The sequence below is a fragment of the Cotesia typhae genome, unplaced genomic scaffold (genome assembly GCF_013202065.1).
Source record: "Cotesia typhae breed Kobodo isofemale line unplaced genomic scaffold, CoteBio_Ctyphae contig_11, whole genome shotgun sequence".
NCBI classification, from domain to species: Eukaryota; Metazoa; Arthropoda; class Insecta; order Hymenoptera; family Braconidae; genus Cotesia; species Cotesia typhae.
In genome coordinates, this window is record NW_027423711.1 from 5874574 (window position 1) to 5896180 (window position 21607).

The following is a 21607-nucleotide window of genomic DNA, read 5'->3' on the forward strand; positions in this document are numbered from 1 at the left end:
ATTGTCAAATCACTCGACACTCGACACTCGTTACAGTAACAACCTCAAACACTCGATGCATTCTGACAGTAGTTTGTTTATTTCTAATTACTATTTTTTCGATCGTTAGTTCAGTACCGAGTGAACAATGTACTGACAAAATATATAGACTCAGACTCACATCGCGTCACATTTCAATTCACCGACATGTTATTTTTTATTTTTTCTTTCTCGCAATACCGTACAATAAAAATAAAGAGAGAAATAGAATAAGAATTTTCGGAGCACGGTACATTTTAAATTTATTAAATTATTTAAATAAAATCAGCCTGTCAAATCACTTGACATCATTTTTAACGATAATAAAATACTTGAAGGTGTTATTATAGAGATAAAAGCCGTGTTGATTTTTAAGTATAACGGGGTGCATCCAACAGAAAATAATATCTATTTAATTCCGATACAGATTCCAATATAGAATATAGAATATAGCTAACAAAAAATAAATGAAAATCCCAATAGTGGATTCACTGAGACGTAAATAAATCAAAGCCACTGATGGAATATAAGTTTTATAATGCGGGCGTATCCATACAAACTGCCAAATACTAATTTATCTTTTTGTTGAGAGAATTCCCGTACATAGATATACACACTATTATACCATTAGACTGTTCCTACTGCTGACGACAACACATATCCACTTTAGTCATTTTTTTTTTTTTTTTTTCTTAATCTTATTTTTGTCTTTGTCTCTACGGGTTTTCCAATACTACAGCTCGGTTGGCTAACTGCCCGCCTTACGCTTGCCAATATCGATATACTTTAACAGATATACTCTACTACCAAATTCAATAGATATCCTTTTACTCTCTACTGGTATATATACTATCAAAGGAATCTCAATTCAATATGTTTAAATTAAAATTAAAATTATAATTAAATAAATATTAAATATGCTTAGAGATCAAATTATTATTTTATTACTTAATATTCTCTCTTTATCATTATTATTATTATTACTTTAATATAAGCACATATGTATGTATATGTATATAATTTATAGCGTAAAATATATTTAGGAACATGCTCTGTAACAGTATAATTTTTTTTTTTTTAATTAATTAATTTATTTATTTTTTTTTTTTTTTTGAATAATAATACCGCAATCATCCCTTTAAATTCTATGCTTCTACTTCTTTTCTCTCACTCATCGTCTGATATATAAAACATAGAAACATACAGCACATTTTTTTTTTTTTTTATTTTATTATAATTTTTGCTAGTCATTTACACTTAACAATTATTCACCCACTTATTAAATATTATTCGCTCATCGTTTTTTATTTTTATCGATTAATATTTATATAGATAATATGTATACTACAATTTTCGGTGTTTTATTATTAATTACTCTTATTAATTATTCACCAAGCACTTTATTGCAACTTTTTTAATTTTTAATTATTAACTATTAATTATTCGACTTAATAAATCAGTTATCGAAGCACTTATTGCGTTTAAATTTAAATTTAATTTTAAATTTAAATTAAATCGTCCATTTTTATTTTTTTGTTTAATCGTTAATAACGCTTATTTATTAAGTTTATTTATTTTGATGGTAAAAAGATTAGATGGATTGTAATCTGTCAATTATTTTTATTCGATAAAATGTATATCACATTATTTATCATTTTATCAAGCACTCATGGATGTCTTATGATTTAAATTTGCACTTGATTTATTTATATTAGTATTATGTACTAACTAGAGTTAATTTAACATATGAACAGACAATAAAAGTACGACTGTTATGTGTGTGTGTGTGTGTGTGTGTGTGTGTGTGTGTGTGTGTGTGTCTCAATATTATTTATTCATATTTCTTTCGGTGAAATAATCCAAATAAATTATTTCTTCTATTACAACGTGAATAATAATAATTATTATTTACTTCATTGTCTTTAACATTATTTATTTATATTTTTTCGTTAAGTTACGAGGCATATAAAATGACGTCAAATAAAATCAGAGCATCCTAGAGCTATAGATATGTAATTCGATTCGTACAATTATTTTTATTTTATTTTATTTTATTTATTTAATTACTTTTGTTTAATGTACTTTGAGCAAAATCTAGGCAAAAGCGGAATCGGTTTTCGTCTTACTTTTTAAATAATTTATTTTTTTTTTGTCTTCGCGATTTCATTTACTTTGTTTTAGTTTTTATTTTTTAATTATTTTTCATTGTCAATGCAGAATTAAAAATAAAAATATATAAAAATACAAATAAACATAAATATATATATATATATATATATATATATATATATATATATATATATATATATATATATATATATATATATATATATATATATATATATTTTTTTTTTTGATAAAATCATAATATAACAATAATAATAATAATGTAAATTCGAGCAAATTCAAGTCGTAGATAAAGAAATAATTGGACTTTAGTTTTTTAAAATTTACAGTAAATACTTGTCCGAGAAAAAAGTTTTATATTATCTCAATAATTTTTAGTTTTGTTTAATAAAATATAAATATAGCGTTTACCAATGATTATTTGTTTTATTTTTTATTTAAAAAAATTTTTTTAATTCATTCAAGTCTTAACAATTATATCTCGTTATAATCACAGTCAATGTAATAAAAATAGCAGAACAACAACTTTATCAATTATTTTTTTATCTTTAAATATATATCATACAAATTTTTTTTTTTTTATTTAAAAATTATTATTTATTATTATTATTATTATATCAATATCAATAGAAGATCAACATGGTATTATTATAAATATCCATTTTATTTTAATACTTAATAGTATTATAAAATACTCAAACAAAACGGATATTTGTGAAAAATTTATACCGTATATATTTAAAAACAAACAAATAATATTATAAATCTAAAAATTGTTGTTATGCTAAAATACAATCGAATAAAAATTCTAAATAACAACAACAAAAAAATAATTAAAATAAATGAATATATATACTTTTTTATTCCTATAAAACTCGTAAACTTTTCTGATCTTGGTATATAAGTTATCAGTTGGCCTTTTTTTTGCCATAACTTAAACATTCATCTCCATCCTAAAATTTTCAATGGCATACGCGATCGATAGTTGCCAAAGTTTGACGTTTTTGGCTGCCCTTATGTCGCGAATGCGCCGTTATTCTGTTATCCTGTATTTAGTAAATAAAATACTAAAAACCTCAGCAACTAAAAAATATACTTTCAATAAATAACTAAATTTTTACTTTGTCTTTAAAATTACTTATTAATTTCATATATAATAATAATAATAATAATAATAATAATAATAATAATAATAATAATAATAATAATATGGAAGATCACTTTCTCATTTATTTTTTTACTTAGGCCAAATTGCCTAAATATTATTAGTAATAATAATATTTCAGTGATAGTATTAGTAGTATTAGTAGTTTTACGACTTTTAGAGTCTTGATGCCGACGGGGCTAGGTTGCGGAGCGTTTTGGTGAAAACGAAAGAAGCGGCACACTCGCTGGACCCTCCCCGTCAAGCGAACGTCATACAGGTGTCTCAAAGGTTACCTGTTCAACAGAATTAAAATTATTTTATTCAACATTTATTTTACTTTCTTTCAAATTTATGCACTCGTATATTAACCATCAGCTGAGAGCTCTAGACTCTAGCTACTATATATTTAAATCCAAGTAGAAAACTTTTATTGTGCTGAGCAAGTAAAAGATAAAAAAAAAAAAAAAATAAAGCTTCAACAAAAGAATACTCTAGAGTTAGATATATATAAAAACTCTAGGATTTGAAAAAAGGTATATTTGTTCTTTTTGGCCGTCAGATTAGACAACTATCTGTTTTAAATTTGAATTTAAGAAATATTCAAATATTTACCTCTCTGATAGCTTTTTTTGATCGTTTTCGTTCGAGTTTTGGCGTTTGTGGTAGCAACGTGTAATCACCACCGGGTCCACCAGCGCTGCGTTGTCTCAGCAAGGGTGGATGCGTCGCAATTGGTGGTCGTGCTGGTGGTGGAGGTGAAAATGTAACACTTTGTGGAATTAACGAGTAACCAACGTTGTTTTGCTGCATTGAGATGAACGGAGACGAGGGTGTGAAATGATTAGCAACAACCGGCGTCCAGTACTGATTCGATACACGCTGGGGAGAGCTCCCTGTTTTTACAACAAAAATAATAAAATTTAATTGGCATTTATGAAGAAAATGAAATACAATAACAACAACAACAACAACAACAACAACAACAACAACAACAACAACAACAAGCTTCAAACAAACAATAAAAAAAAATTGTTATCTAATTACGTGGATTACTATGTCTCCGTTGAGATTTCCATGTGGTAGATCTGACTCTCCCAGCAGTCTCGGTATTAACCGCATCGACGCTCAAGCTTCGAGCCATCCCGCGATAAGGATTCGGATTATTGGTGCTTTCGGGTATCGTCACTATCCCAACCAATTGTTCGTTTAACGCGTAAAGTTTTGAGGTAATGTCCTTCCCGATAAGTGTATTGAGGACTATTTTAAGTAGTGGTCGATGCCTAAGAACACGTAGTAGTTTCAGTCTTGTCCAGCAAATATATGTGCTCGACTCTTCGGCTCTTATCGTCACTTGAAATACGTCGTTTATGTTTTCATGTGTCGCTTCCCATTCCGGCGAGTCTACGAATTGATAAGAATTTACGTAATGCAAGTGAGTACCCTCACACGTCACATTCAATCTGTAAAATGATAAAACATATTTTATAACAATAATAAATCAATGTAGTTTTTTTTATTTTACAGGGACTCACTTGCCACGCAGAAGAATAGACAGCCTTTCATCAGCCGGCGAGATGCCCTCAGTCGCATAAGTCTGACCTGGGTCAAGCTTGAGTATTCTTGCTTCCTTGGCGAGCTCTTGAAAGTGTTTTTTACTGACGCGATAAGGCTTGAAGAGCTTGAGGTAGAGCTCAGCGAGCTCCGGGCTCAACGCCGGTGGTAAGAACCGACAGGCAAGTATCAAAGAGTGAACGCCATTTAATAATCCCAGAGCCAGTGACCAGAGCATAGCGTCCAAAGCACAAATTGTCATTCCCGCCCAGAGTGCCGCCAACATAAATCCAGCCGTCAGAAATGTACGCAGTGCGAATACAGATGCTTTGAATGACCGTGGGACGATAAATGCCGCAGCGAAAAATAAATTAGCAGCCTAAATCCATTTTTAATTATTATAATTTAATTTTAATTTAATTTGATTGGATGAGGTTAAATTAGGAAATAAAGCGAATAAAGCGAATAAAGCGAATAAAGCAAATAAAGTAAATAAAACGGTTGACCAGAAAGTAAAGTTTATTGGGTGTGTTACCACTACAGTGGAAATGACCAGCAGTAGTAGCAGCAGGGTGCAGTAGTGCGGTGGACAACTTAGAGCCGAATTTGCATGCTGGTTATGTACATTTCCAATTAGAAGGTCATGAGGACTACAAGATGCGACGACAAGGAGCTGGTGATGTTGTGTGTTCTGGACGATAAAGACGACAACGGCATGTACATTGCCCAAAGATATAAACTAAGATGGGGTTGAGTTTGGGTTTGAGCAGAGATTTGGTTAATTGGGTCTAGGATATATATATATATATATATATATATATATATATATATATATATATATATATATATATATATATATATATATATATATATATAGTATACCTGAAAAAGTTTGTGTTGTGCAGATTCCCACTCGTCGCAGTAACCTCCGAGAGGGGGTAGTACCGTTGAATTGAGTCTCTGGGTGACATTAGTGGCTTCGGTATTATTCCAAACGTCAATCCAAAGCTCTGTATAGTTAAGGTCATCGAGAGCGTACCCTCCTACACCACCAACGCCTCCTACGCCGAAACTGTTCGCCAAACTGGTGTAATTGAAGCTGCTGTAGCTTTCACTGGAGTACGGGGCTGTCGGGTACGTTGTACTCGAGCCGTCAATAAAAGATGTTGTGTTTGACGTTGAGAGAAGAGTGCTTCCAGTTACTGTGTGCCCAGTATCTGTTGTGTTTGCCATCTTTCGTCGCGAGCGCGCGGTACGGGCCATCACCTTCTTCGCCTTTAATAATTATTTAAAAAAAAAAAAAAAAAAAACCAATGTCATATATGTTTAATTATTTAAGTCCTTGATATTATAGTTAAGAGGTTACTTGTATTTTAGTTGGATATATTCGAGGTTGCCGTGGCAAAAAGCAAGACCACCTGAGGAGACTTGACATAAACGTTTACTTTTTGTACGATATCGACACGACGGGGTACCTGGAAATACTCACTACTAGCTACAAAACCTTTTATATATATTTTATTTAAGAAACTCTCCTCAGTAGCGGTGGTGACCCACCACCAGATTAACCTGAAGGATTTACGATAAAGATATCTAGTTGCTTAGTTGACACTTTTAAGTTTTATTTTTACACCCGTTACTTCTTCATTGGTGTCTAAATAAAAAGGATTTTTTTAAAAGAGCGTGCGGGCTAATTGTTAAAAAATCAATAATACCGGTCTGTACGTACTAAATCAGCAATCTTACTCGGTACATTGGGAAGCCATTACTGGGAATAGTGCTTCGGAAATATCGGATCCGGAACATTAAATTACGAGCAATTATCACGGGCTGTCTACCATTAGGGCAATAAATTTATCAGGCGACACTAAACCTATTAATTAATTCTCCAGTCTTATAATTTTAAACTATTTATTTATTTTTATTGTTGGCTCGTGACTGGTTTTTAAAATTTTTTTAAATTATCAAGTACCCTTTATGAATGGGTTAGTTTTTATGAAAAATAAATAAAAAAAAAAAAAAAAAAAAAAAAAAGGAACCCTATGAATATGAATTGATGAATCCATGAATTGGTGATGAATGTGTATAGTGGTGGTGTAATTTGGATCGATATCCGGCGCTATCACGCTCAACTCCCACAACCGACTGCACCTTTTGCATTATCGTAATTAATAACACACGTACCTTTCACGATTAAATCTCGCGGGCTGTTCAAACGAATGACAGGTGGGCGCGGACACATACGCTCGACAAATTATTGTTATTATTGCTTAATGGCGCTATAAACCTCTATATTATTGTTAAATATCCTCATTGACAGTAATAATTTAAATAATCCTACTCGACGCCTGACTAAAACTAGTTTTATCTCCTTGAGTAAATAATAAACTCTATATTTATTTAATATCAAATTTATTTTCTTCACAGTGAAAGAGTAACGTAACTAAATGATTAATTTGGCATTTAGTGGATGTATTTACACAAGTGGGTACTACCTAATGTAATTTATCCATTTGTCTAATGTTACGGTAATAAATATCCCACAGAGTTCCCAATACTCGGTTTATACATTTCTAAGCTATTGTTTCTTGTGATAAACAGTCTGTCTGTACAGTCATCCACTGCGTTCCTTGATAATTTACACTATTATGTTCATGTTAATTTAATTTACTAATAATTGACTCGATAGTAATTAAAGCAATAAATCACTAAAAATAGTAGAGGCAAAAAATTGCCAACTTTTTTTTTTCCATTACCATTAATTATTGAATTTAATTGTCTCACTGTAAAGTAGAGTATTGACAACAGCGACGGTTGTTATTTATATTTTTGCTCGGTAGTTTTCAATAAATATCGGAAAAAAAGGTAAAATTAATAAATAAAGGGAAAATATATTGGGAAAGAATTGTTGAACTGGTGTTGCAGCAGCATCAGATCGTGAATCCTTGCTGTCGACGGTACAATTTTATTTACTTGTTTTGTTATTTTTGTTTATACCCCTCGACTACTGTTACTGATTATTCTCACCAGGAGTAACTCGATATACCGATAAATCGAAACAACTTGAGCAGACAAGTGAGTAAGCGTTAAAATTATTGTTCGATGAAATAAAAAAAAAAAAAAAAAAAATATATATATATATATATATATATATATATATATATATATATATATATATATATATATATATATATATATATATATATATATGTATTTACTACAGAAAGTTTACGGTCGATTGTTTGGACGATCCTCGGGTCATTGTTTTATTCAACGACCAACTTGCTACAGATTAAGACGCCTGCTCTGGTTTATATGATTATATTGGCCATAAATCGAGATCAACCGGGGCTCTGTCAATTCGTTAAATCACAAAATATACGATTATTTATTTATTTAAATCGCAAGATCCTTTGATCAAATTGGACAAATTGGCAGCAGATCTTGTCGTTAAAAATAAATAACTGAGAAATATTTTTATTAAATCGGGGATATTATATTACTATGTCACGTCAATAAATCATATCCATTTAAATTTTTGATAGAAAAAATAAAATAACTGGAATTAAAATTATAGGCTGGAAAATTATAGACGTAATTTAAGATAAAAGAATTGTGAATATAAATTTATAAATTTATGAAATAAGATTGAAATATAAAATAGTGTAAAACGAGGTTTGAATATTTTATAAGTTTAAGTTAATACTTTAAAAATTCTAGGTCAAACAAATTTTACCGTCACTTTTAAGAATTTATACAGTTTTTACAAATATATATGCGATGCACGTCGTTGCAATGTGTTTTAGTTTCAGAGCCGTTTGATTTAAGGGAGGATTAATTTGACAGTTACGTTGTTGATACTTTGCTTTAAATAAATTTTATTTTTACAGTCAAGTAATTAGATAATCAGAGACATAAATAAATAACAAGGAGAAATATAAAAGCTCGGTGAAAAGTTATTGGTGCTTTTCCCTAACAAAGCCTGCATTTGGCATAATACCAACCACCCAAGAGGACTGTCAAAGTCAACCCTAGAGGAAACTTGTGCCAACTGAACGCATCTAAATTATTATCGTTACCTTGCTGCTAATTCAAAAAGTTTCTTGCCAAAAGAGAGATAAATATAACTCTGTGATCGCTGGGAAATAAAATCCAAATTTAAATATTTGATAAGTCAACGGTGTAAAGTGTCAGGTGTCAAGTTTCATGTGTCGATTCTCAACTGTGACTAATAGTATAGTGAGTAATATTACTGATGAGTATAACTTTCAAAAGTAACGAGTAGACTTAATACCACAATTATCTCGCATAACATTACATAGATGGAGAAAATTATAAAATTAAGATAAAGGAACGAATGGTATGTAGTAATGTATTAGATTCTCTCTACCGTCTAAATGTCTCTCTGTCGGATAATGTACAAGAAGACTTATTGTTACTCGCTGTTACTCGCTCGAGAATCCTTGCTGACGTCAAGAGCAACGTGATACCAATACTTGGCTGCTTCTTTATATTATACATATTTTTAATATTATATTTTATATAAAAATAAATTTAAATCTGGAAGGTACGTTTACCATTACCACATTTAAACTTTGATCGTATTGATTGCTTTTGTATGATAACGATAAAAATTAATGCTGCGTTTAATAATTACTATTGAGGTGAGTTAATAGTAGACGATTACACCGAACCCGATAACGAATGACCTGATTGAGAATAATCTTTTCCCTTATTTTTAGTTATCACGCAATGATTTGTAACTTATATTCTTATAATTTTAAATTTATTAAATCCTAAATTATACTCTAGATCTAAATTCAGATTTAAATATTATATTATACTAAATATACCAATGTAAATGTTTACTGTAATTTTAATATAATACATACATATCGTTGCATTAAGGTGAAGAAAAGAAAATTCTTAAGGTTTGTCGTCACGGAATCTAACGTGACTGTTATTAACTTTTTTTAACATGTTTTCGGAAGGTATCTCCATATCAATGCACCCTCAAAAATTAATAGTAAATGTTATTCTATATTTGTAAACAATCGAATTTATTTTTATCGAATAAAAGAATAGGTTAAATTGAAAGGGCATTTTGGAAAAAAAAATTTCAAGATATATGAAAGAATAATTGAATAATGTAAATTGCAGGAAGGGAAAAAAAAAAAAAAAGATTATTCTTGTGCATTTGTTGTCTCAACAGAGAGCTAAACTCGGAAGAAAGAAATAGTAAATTGAAGCTAAATAGAAATATGGTAATAGGATTCCCGGATCGTTCCGTGACTATAACTGCTCCTGTGGATTTAGCGCCTATAGAGTAGCTATAGAACCTATAGAATCTGCTACTACCGGTAGAAATAAGGATGATGAATAATACTGTGAAGCTAGAAGCTATCGCATCTATCGTTTTTATTCAATACCTTATATTCTATCTCTTATCCTTTATCCATCCTATTTACGTAACTATACAGTACTATTATATAGTATAAAGGTTGGGTCAGGGTGAATAATAATCTGACATAGTATCTCAACTACAGGGTGTGCTCAGCTCAACATTGTTATTGTGTTTTAATAAATTCTTAGTCTTGTTTTATTGTTGCGCTGTGTGATAAATCATTTGATATATTTATTGTAACAACATCAACATTAGTTTAGTAATCACCAGCTAGTTTATATACAATTAAACGTCGACTAAATTCACTTTGTTGGTGATTAACAGAACCAACAGACTCATTTGTTCTCAATCCTTATAACAATTTATAGTAATAAAATAACTGAGGGCCTTGAGGTACGGCTCAAACATGTTCGAGATGCTCGACATTTTACATTCATTTGGGTACTAAATTCAAAACTTACATCATACCATGAAACATTTGGTTGCATAAATTAACTTGTAACTATTATTGTTAATTTATATTTTATCTTTTTATGTAAATATTCTTAAGTTTCTCCCGAAACTTTTTTTAATTACTCCAAGTATACACGATAACTGAGAGGATACACACAAATTAATTAAAGTTTAAACATTGGCAGCAGTTATACCTTGCTACCACAAGAAAATCTATAAATAAGAGCAAGAGAAAGGAGAATTATGTTGTGTACTACTTATTAACAACCAAACACTTGTTCATTAAGTTTATATTTCAGGTATATATTATTTGAATAGCATTAAAATAGTTAACTTTGAGGACGTTTATTAAATTAAATTAAATAAATATTTTATTATTAATAAATAGCGATAAACCAAAAGTTTTATTACCCATTAAAAGGTTCAATTATTAGGGCATTAATCAGAGAATGGTATGTGTATTATGTAAAAAGCAGATGGAAGATGGGTTAAATTTACGGCGCTACCTAGAGATCGTAAAAAGTGTAAGAGATATACTGTAACCATATATGATATTATTCAGTTATTTATTCACTTTTTTTTTTTTTTTTTTTTTTTTTTTTTTTGGTACGCCGGATTATTTATTGCATCGTTAAAATAAACATAAACATATTATAAATATAAATGGTGATGGGTGGTACGTACAGCCAATGGGGATTTATCTTTAGATATTTTTCTGTAGCCGCCTGAAAGAAAATTTAAACTCCAGATATGGAAAAAAATAAATAAAAAAAAAAAAAAACATTAAACTAATATGGGAACAAAGAAAACGGAAATTTTATGATTGACAACCACTCGAGCTCTTCCTTTCCCCAAGATAATAAAATCTGCAATAACCCGCGCTTGTGTAATACTACCAGTGAAAAAGAAAAGAATATTTAAACTAAAGAAGGAATAATAATAATAATAATAATAATAATAATAATAATAATAATAATAATAATAATAATAATAATAATAATAATATTGCTAATAATATTTGTCGATAAAATGGTTTCAGTTCTCTGTTTGAAAGTTTAAACCGTACCTTAAAAGTTTATGTATAAGTGTGCATATAATGCTACAGAGTATCATCTAAAGTTTAAGCTTTCATAACTTTTCTATAAATTTTCTGCTGGTGTTTTTACACTCGGTCTAGACATTTCATAAGCTTCGAGCTTTAAAATTGAGGCAAGAACGTCTTTTATCAAACTTACATAACATACTAATAAAATAATTAAATAATAAAATAAAAACTGACCTCCTCTATCTTTTATTATTTTTACTTGAGCTTATACATAACCAATAGCAATTTATTATAAAATTCAACTTTTTATAATTTTATTATGATGATAATAATAATAATAATAATAATAATAATAATAATAATAATAATAATAATTAAAAAGCAAATAATATTAACCTAAGGGTCTGTTATTATTGATCAATTTCAAGTAAAATATTTCTATTTTAAATAAATAATAACACTGAAAGAGTAAGTTTTTTGTAAATGGTAAATGTGGGTCGAATTTATTGTCCGAGTTGTCATACGAATATCGATAAGGGGATCACACACCACATCAACGTGACTTGGTTACTTTACACACTTTTTCTCTATGTCTTTCATTTTGCATGTTACTTTTTTTGTCATTTTATTTTATTTTGTCATTTATAATCCAATTGAAATAAAAAAAAAAAAAAATTTTAAATTGATAAATTTATTTTATTAAAATAAAAAATCAACTATTGCTTCTACTGCAGCGATTAGTCTTAATTATTAATAAATATTATGAGATTTATTATTTCCGCGGTTTCGAGAATAACTTTTGTGCAGTCAATAGGGAATAAACTTTTTAACGAGGTATTACACTCTCTTCCCCGGATAAAGTTATAACTACTCGAATTAAGAAAATAGTAAGTTAAAAAAAACAAAAAAATAAAGTTTTTATACTGTTGATATTAATCTTAATTGCTACAGACTCTTATTTTTTACTTTTTAAAATTCTTTAGCTAAACTTTTATTAATAATTACGAAAATATTTACAACTAAAGATAAACTCGAGGAATTTAAGATGAAAAAAGTTAAAAATAATTGATAATACACTAACTTTAGTTCTCACGGTAAATTTATAATTAAATGAAGAAAAATTACCGATGAATTAAAATTTTATTATAATTATTATTTATTATAATAGTAATAACCAGGATCACGCACGACAAACTCGAGTGGCAACAAGTGTCCGTAGCTTCCAGTCGCAAGTCCAAGTGCAAGTAGACACGTAATTTCCTCTTGAAGCATTTCACGTATCGCTTCTCTATTTTTCTACCCTATTAAATTATCAATCAACTAATTTTATTATTTTTCTGTATTGATAAAACCCTGATTGTGCTGTGTAAATATGTAAATATCTGATCAAGGGATTATTGTGATTATCAATCGGAAAAGCTTATGCTGTATATGACAAGCCTTATATCAGGATGTTGATGATGAATCGCCGACAGCAACGCACCAATTGTGTCCACCTGATAATAGCGTTGATGACCCAGTGAATATGGATAATTGTAAATAGATAGAGCAAAGCCCCTTTCTGCTTCTGGATAAGTCAATACTGACTTGGTCGTTAGTTATTAATCATCCAGAGACAGGAAACTATAACCTGAAGCCTGTCATCGCTCGACAATATGTCAAGTCAAACAAGGGTGTTTATAATTCAATTCTGTTGCAACATTACAATAATTTTACAATTTTATAACCTTATACGATAAAAAAAAAAAAAAAAAAAAAAAATTACATTACTCTAAAGGACCTTCATTCATTTAATCATTTAATTAATTAATTAATTCATTTAGTTTTAATTGCTGAGCAGTATAAGCAGTATAAGTACAAATGTGTAATAATATTTATTTAAGGAAAAAAACAAAGTAAAATAATTAGCTTGTTTGTAAAATATAATCAGGTATCATGACATTGAAGCTAAATAAAATTCTCACGCGATAATATGTGAAACGAGTGAGTGTAGCAAGTAGCCTTCACGGACAGTCCGACTTTAAATTGGCCTCGACTACTTAAAGATCCCATTTTAAATTATTACTATTATTGTTATTAGTCCTAGCAGGATAAAATTTATAGATACCGATCATTTCACCTGGATGATATATCTGATTAAATATTTAACCCAGCCAACACGTTAATCGATTACTATACGATATACATTTATATATATATGTATATATGTATATATTGAACAAACGGGTTTATATAAATACTCGTGCAATGTACATTTATAGAACAGTCCTTTTATTATCATGATTATAATAATAATAGTCTGTGATAATATACAACACAGTTTAATTTAAAAGATGATCCGAGGAAAGATATTGGAGTCGGGAATATATGTGCAATTTTAATTCCGCAAAATTTATGTTTATGTTTATCAAGCAAATATTTTCCCTCGTCTCATCTACTCTCAAGGTAAATAATAATAATAGTAATAAATTAAGTATGTTGGTCGTGTAAAATGGGTTACAATGTTTTAATAGAGAAGTGTAAAAGTTTGTCGGATATCCGTTGCGATTTGACTACAAACGCACATTGGACAAGTTTGATGCTCGTAAACCTATTAGTTTACTATGCATTTTATATATTTAAACATAAAGTTTACCGAGAAGAAAAAAATGAAAAAAAAAAAAGGGTTGTAAAAATAAATGAAAAAAGGTTAGAAAAGGATAAAAATAGTCTCGTAAAATCATCGAGACGTGATCGTAGCGAGAATTATTAATGTCTTTTTGTCCGACAACTTGGTGTCCTATTCGTTACTTTATATCCTTTTCAAACGGAAATTACGAACGTGACGCTACCATCTAGTTTACCGCTCTGCCGCTACTACACACTACATCCTTTAAATATATTTTTTATATTTTATCTTTTACATTTATCCTGGCTGTTGTCACTCTATTTTGTTATCCGTAACATAACAAAAGTCTTGACTAGCTCATTCATATATAAATTTAATAATTATTCCCAATTATGTCTTTTTTTCAACTTTTTACTATTATTAAATAGACGAAACAATTTAAAATATTTTAATCAAATTAGTAGTTATATCGTGTCAATTATTTGATATGATTTATTTTGTCGTATTGATTCATATACGTCAATCTTTTTATATCTTATCTCTGATCAAGTAATTACTATTCAGTCAATTAATAAGATATAAAATATTGTTTTTTATTATATTTAAACTAAACTTAATTTTAATTTGAAATAAATTAAACATACAATGAAGAATATAAAATAAAATAATGATTGCCCGATCAAACTAATTCATTAAATACCTAGTAAATTGTTCAATCACTTGGTTGTAGTATCAATAACAATAAAAACTAATTTAACAAATTGCTTAAAGGATAATTATCGATAAAAAAATATAAATATATTAAAATAAAAATTACTAGCTTTTAATCCTCACAAAAGACAATTAAAATAATCTATAATTAAATTTAATTCTCTGTGTCATTAATTTACCGGGATAAAAAATGAATATAAAATAAAAATAAAATTATAAAAAATTCGGTCAGGTATATTAGAGATCCATTGTCTGTTTGAGTTGAATTTTTCAGTCTATTTAGCTGGCATTCAGGCCCAGTAATTTTCAATACACGTATATACGTATGTATGAATGCACAGCGAGACCCAGAGTGGGAGGATAAACCAGTAGCAGTAGCAATAGCAGTAGCAGTAGAAGCAGCAGCACCAGCAAAAATACCAGAGTGAGGGAGGTAAAGCTTATAACGAGCATCGAAAGTGGCGCGAGCGCTCTACGAACGAGGGTATCGACCCTTCTCTCTTCTCTTTTCTCTTTTCTCTTTTCTCTTATTTCTATATCTATCTCACAAGTCTTTGTCTTTTAAGCCACGTCTGTCTTTTTTGGTATTTTTTTTTTTCCTTATTTATCTCACTTTGAATTTATATTTCTCTATTTCTCTATTTTTATATTTTTTGACCTCTTTAATCTCGCTCGATCCGGTAACTATTTACGGTTTATGACAATACAGCTTCTTGAAGCGACCATTTATGTTGAATCGGTACCGAGTCATCACCGTTCACTTGATCTATAAAACAATCCTTGAATTTTTTGTCTCCTCGTCTGACTATTATTTGTCTCATCTACTCTCTAGACTAGATCCAGATCTCAACGGACACAGATTCGAGATTACGATAAAAGTTTCTTAAGCTTGGCTTACTCACTCGGTGCATCTAAACTACTATCCAAATGTTAAATACTTTTACAAATTACAACACGTGCTGTACAACTTTAACTCACCCACAAGTTACCAAAACTTAAATCGTTTTTATTTTTGCAATAATTATTCTGTTATTTTTCATTTAAAACTTTTTTTCGAGCTTTTAAGAATAGATGAATTGAAGTTTTCCTGTTAGTTAACTCGGGATGGAAATAAATTACTGAAAAACTATAACGTAGAGTCCGATCGAAGTGATTTAAAGTAACAACATTGATGAAGAGAGAGTACAAATGGAGTAAAAACCAAGAATAGAAAAAAATATACCCGATAAGGGTCTTTTTAAGTTTGATTATTTGTCTACTTTTTACAAATCCTGACTAGGTTATATATTATATAGAAGATCGAGGAGAAACAATAAAAAACGATGAAAGAATAAGAGAATAAAAAACATCTTGACTGAGTTTCTATCACTTTAGCTTCAGATTATCACTCTCAATTGCGTTATCATCCAAGTAAACTTTTTCATTTTTTTGTAAAACTATTATTTTTTTTTTTTCCTCCAGGCGCAGTGCAAAATTCTTTTAAATTAATTCTCCCCTCAAACAATCTTAATTATTATTAAAAGTTGGGTAATTATTCAAAAGCACAACCTCAACGCTAATTAGACCTCGTTAAAAAATTTATATTGTCATAAAATTAATAACTCAAATCTCGTTATGATTTTATCAGTTATAAAATTTATTAATATTTGATTCTAACATATCCAACAATTATTGTCATTTACCAATTAATTCAAATCTAAAAAATAATTTTTTTTTTTTAACCTTGAATAATAATTAAGGGTCGTTATCGTTAGTCTTTATGAATACTATAAATAAAATTAAAAAATACAAAAGAAATTTTTATTTATTTTCTGCAACGAATTGGATTAAATTTTTTTTTTTTTTTTTTTTCAATTTACTTGTTAAGACTATCTGAGCTACTGAGTGAGTGCTAAAGTGAAAATATAAAGAATATATATGAGGAAAATATATAAAAAGAGTTCCTTTATTGTGAGAGTACTTTAAAAATGTCTGCTGCATATTTCAACTTTGAAGGAAAAATCCTCTGAGATTACTCTTTAAATTTCTTTGAAACAAAGGAATAATTTTACTTTTCATATACCAATACATAATATATTATTATTTATTTTTTAGTCATAAACCAGCAACAGGTTTATGTAATGTATAACATATAACATATGTCACTGAATAGTATTTAGGATTGTTAATTTTAAAGAATAAAATTATTTTATTAGTATAATGAGAGTAACTAAAATATAGAGTGTTTGCTGACAATCAGGAACTATGATGCGCAAACAGTTTGAGATGTTTGCAAACTACGAACCTATGCGATAATGTATAACATAATATTGCATGCATCCGTCTGAATAAAATTAACGCATGACCGCGTCTGTGGATTTCTAGGACGCAATCCTTGCCGTTGTGGGTCACACAAGGTTACCTTATCAGTTTATCAGTTATCAGCAAGTCAGAAGCTAACGGTGACTGAATATATTCCTCTGTTTGTTTGACATAAACTTTTCTACCTCCATAAATCCATCAGCTGTTTTTAATTTTTTTTTTTTTTTCATATATTTAAATATTGATTAAATCGTTTGAAAAAAAAATATTTACGTAAAAGCTTTTCAATCTATCAATATATGATATGATATGATATATATATATATATATATATATATATATATATATATATATATATATATATATATATATATATATATACAGAAAAGTATATATCCTGAAGAGAGTATTTATAATAAAAAATCAGGCGGTCTGGTCGTCGAAGCAAAAGGTATTTGTTGAATTTAAAATGATGGTGTGTATTTTTAGCCAGGAATCAATAACGTTCCTTTATTATTATTCGGTTAATATTTTATTAACCGAATTTAATTATTATTATTTAATATTGACGATTATTTTGTTATAATAGTATGTAAAAACAATAGAATCGAGTCAATAAGTGAGCAATGACCCTTTTATCGTACTAAACTAAACAGTAAATTAACAATGAACCCACTTGCATACTTCAACAAGAACAAATATACAATTGAGAGCTACTCATTGTTCTTCCTTTGTGACACACTCCACCTCATAAGCATCAATTGTTATCAGTTATCATACATTTTACTTGTTATTGTACTCCTAATAATGCTAAATCTTTACTTTAAATATTTATATTTTAGTCTTTCTTAATCTCCATTCTCTACATTGTCTTTTTTAATCTACACAAAATTTTCTATTGGCTGTAAAATGTATCCAAGCATGATGGAAAAAAAAAAAAAAAAAAAAAAAAAACTTTCAACGGCATTAATTGACGGGATAATTAAATTGCGATTGAGAAGGTGCATTTCAGGTTTAATTTTTTGCCAGTACTCTTGCCCACGTAATCTTTTAATTGGCTTAGGCACTATTACTTGCTGCTATTTGTCTGTAAAATAACTCTTGGTATTTTTTTTTTTTGCATTCCAGTCGCTATTAATCATATTTAGCAATTACAGTCATGACCAAAAAAAATTGAAAAAATCAATAGTATAGTGGTAATTAAAAACTGAGAAGAGAATTGTCTAATTACGCAACCAGTAATTATTTATAACTTTACTCGGTAAGTAATAATAATAAAAAATGTTTAATTTTAATGAGAAAGATATTTACGCCTTCAAGTATAAATTAAAATATATATATATATATATATATATATATATATATATATATATATATATATATATATATGTCTGATATTTTGTTGTACATAGATGTTATTGAATTTAAAATTTATAAAAGGAAATTTACTCTTACCCTGTATTTCAGGCACAGCAACAAGGGTCTTCAGTGTCGATGATACACTAGAGATTCAAGTATCATAATAAAAATATTAGATCCAGTAGTAATAGTAGAAGTAGAAGTAGTATTTGTTTTACTTGGAGCGACTAGTATAAAATTCAAGTACGTAAAAGATCGTACGGAGTAAGTATATACTATATAGCAAGACACCTTGAGCTTTATTGGTACAAAAGTACTCTACCGGGTTGACATAATCAAATAACCATTTGTTTTACCCGAGACAGTTTAATATGACTTTTGGAGTTTCTTGAGAGTAGCAAATTTCTGTTAAATAATAATAATAATAAATAAAATAGTGATAAGAAGGAGAATTGAAATTGATGAATCACGTAAATCTCGATGTTAATTTATCTCACCGCGTGATTTTCCCTCCAGTGTCCAACGCAAACTGTCACGTCCTACTACTCCGACACACTGACAAAATACAAAAATCACTCAATCTTATCTCACACGGGTAGGTCATGACTTGTACGTAATTTTAACACTCTAGTTTATTTTTTCCGAATATTAAATATTAAATATTAAATATTAAATAGTACTATGAATTAAGTGAATTAAGTAGATAGAGATTTAATTGAAGCTGACTTGAGGATCTCAATATTGTAAACAACAAATTACGCAATAGATGACCAGTCGTCCGGAAATAATAAAGAGTCAAAGTAGTAGCCAAAAACAAACAAGTATCCTCGTTTTGTAATTTTTTAGCCGGTGTCATCCTGACTACTCTGTTCTCAGTCTCGTAAATACATTGATACTCAGTAGAAATAAAAAACAGGAGCTTTTTATTTTAAATACCAGTGAAGAGGAGAGGAGAGGAGAGGAGAGGCGAAATGATCACTTTGAATTAAAAGACTCAATCTAATTGAGAATTGATACTGAATGATGATAATACTGGGGGGTGATTTGTATCTACCCCTGAAAGCTAAACACTTTAGTGCGTTAGTTGCTCTATAAGATTTATAAGATTTATAGGGTTTACAAGGTTTATAAGTTTTATAAGGTTTAAAAAGTGAAATATCAATTGAGTGGTGGTCTATTGTACTACTAAAACTACTAGAACCACTGGCAGCATATCACCACGACGTCGCAGGTGGTATTTATCGAGGATAGCTGTCGAGGTACGACCCGTGCCGTTGTTAAAGTTAGACTAAGCCTCCCTTAGGAGCGAGCGCCACGCCCTCACGTTTTTAGATGGCACCACTGTGCTTCTCTCAATATTCTCTCTTTTCTGGTTTTTCTTTTTCTTATACTAGAACTACAACTACTACTAGTGTATTTTATAGGTACACATATACGATTAAAAAGTCTCTTTGATTTTTTAGATAAGTGTTGTGGAGTGCCAAAAGAAAATACCAAAAGACTGCCATCGTGGAGATACCAGATGGAGAATTACCCCCTGCCGGGCTGCTAGACGGGCAGAAACTCGGGTCTTGGGACTTGAGAGAGATATTACGACGACAGGACGACAGTAGATACGAGTAAGAAAGTTAAAGAAATGGCAATGGGGATGAACAGAACATACTAAACCCGTTCAATCTCGTTTGGATTATTTTATCTATATACATATATATTCCATCAACTCACGCGCACCATCAGCTTTTTTTTTTTTTTATTTTATTTTATTTTATTTTATTTTACTCAGTCGGGCCATTTTACTCAGTTTATTACGGTTAAGTTGCTACAACTAGGTGAAAGACTAGCTTTAGGGGCCAAATTTACTTTGAATTAGAGTCATTTTACAAATTAAATCCATCTAAAAATCTACATATGCTTTATAAAAGCACAATAAGACGCTTAAAGGATCATTAAATTAAATGAAATTAATGTTATTTATTTTAAATAATATAAAAAAATAGTTTTATTAAAATGTCATAACAATATAAAATCTTAAGTAATTGATTTATAAATCAATGACCGCGTGTTGTCTGGTATTAAGTGTTGCCTGAGATATAAAATAGATCCCAAATACATAGACCCCGTCTGAGTAACTTGATTTTTTCTACTTACTCAGGCGTTGACCCTGTTGCTGCCCTTATCTCGCTACAATTTAACAATGTCACTAACTAAAATAGACAAATTATTGTCTGTACTTTTATTTCTTATATACATTTTATATTTTACTAAAGTTTAAAAAGTTTATTTCCAACGATTGACTATATTTCTATTCTATTATTGGAATTTTTTACAACCTTCGTTAGTTAGGTTTTACAATCGATAGCTTAATTAGGAGCACTGGTAAAATAAAATTTTTTTATTTTCATTGGAAATTTATTAAAGTTTGTTTCAATAAAAAAAAAAAAAAAAAAAAAAAAAAAAAAAAAAGTAATAAATTTGTGACAATAAAATAAAAAGGAAAATGTAAATTTATTTATCAGAGTTTGGTGTAAATTTAAGTGAAAGACATTTAATTCAAATGATGGTTAAGATTTAAACGTTAGATTAATTTATCGAGGAGCCCTAAAATAACAGAGAATTATAGAGAATGGTAGTAGATAGTATGAGGTCAATATCAGCTCTCAGCATATCTGATTACTGATTACTGATTACACTTGCAGATCATCCTGGTTTTGACCTTTGAATATCCACTATTTCGATCAATCTTTACTATTTCATGCGCTAAAGTATCTATCTATCTGTCGATCTATCTGTGTGTTCTCCATCGATTTTACTAAACTGCGAACATCATTAAAATAAAAAATAATCCATGAGGTAGAGTGTATTGCTGAGCGTTAAGACCGTAAA

General features: G+C 29.1%; 1 protein-coding gene across 2 annotated transcripts; it reads right to left on the reverse strand.

Moving 5' to 3' along the window:
* Window positions 1-3350: 3350 nt before the first annotated feature.
* On the reverse strand, window positions 3351-19979 carry LOC141538372 (popeye domain-containing protein 1-like). 2 transcript variants are annotated; one of them, XM_074259802.1, is made up of 6 exons: window positions 18821-19979; window positions 5726-6118; window positions 4825-5222; window positions 4346-4752; window positions 3905-4185; window positions 3351-3585 (listed from the first exon to the last, which is right to left on the reverse strand). In XM_074259802.1, exons 2-6 carry the CDS (start codon window positions 6104-6106, stop codon window positions 3562-3564), a joined length of 1491 nt encoding a protein of 496 aa, XP_074115903.1. In that variant the 5' UTR covers window positions 6107-6118; window positions 18821-19979; the 3' UTR covers window positions 3351-3561. The 2 variants fall into 2 exon arrangements, with proteins under 2 accessions (XP_074115903.1, XP_074115894.1); XM_074259793.1 differs by having other exon boundaries at window positions 4337-4752; window positions 18821-19971.
* Window positions 19980-21607: the final 1628 nt, after the last annotated feature.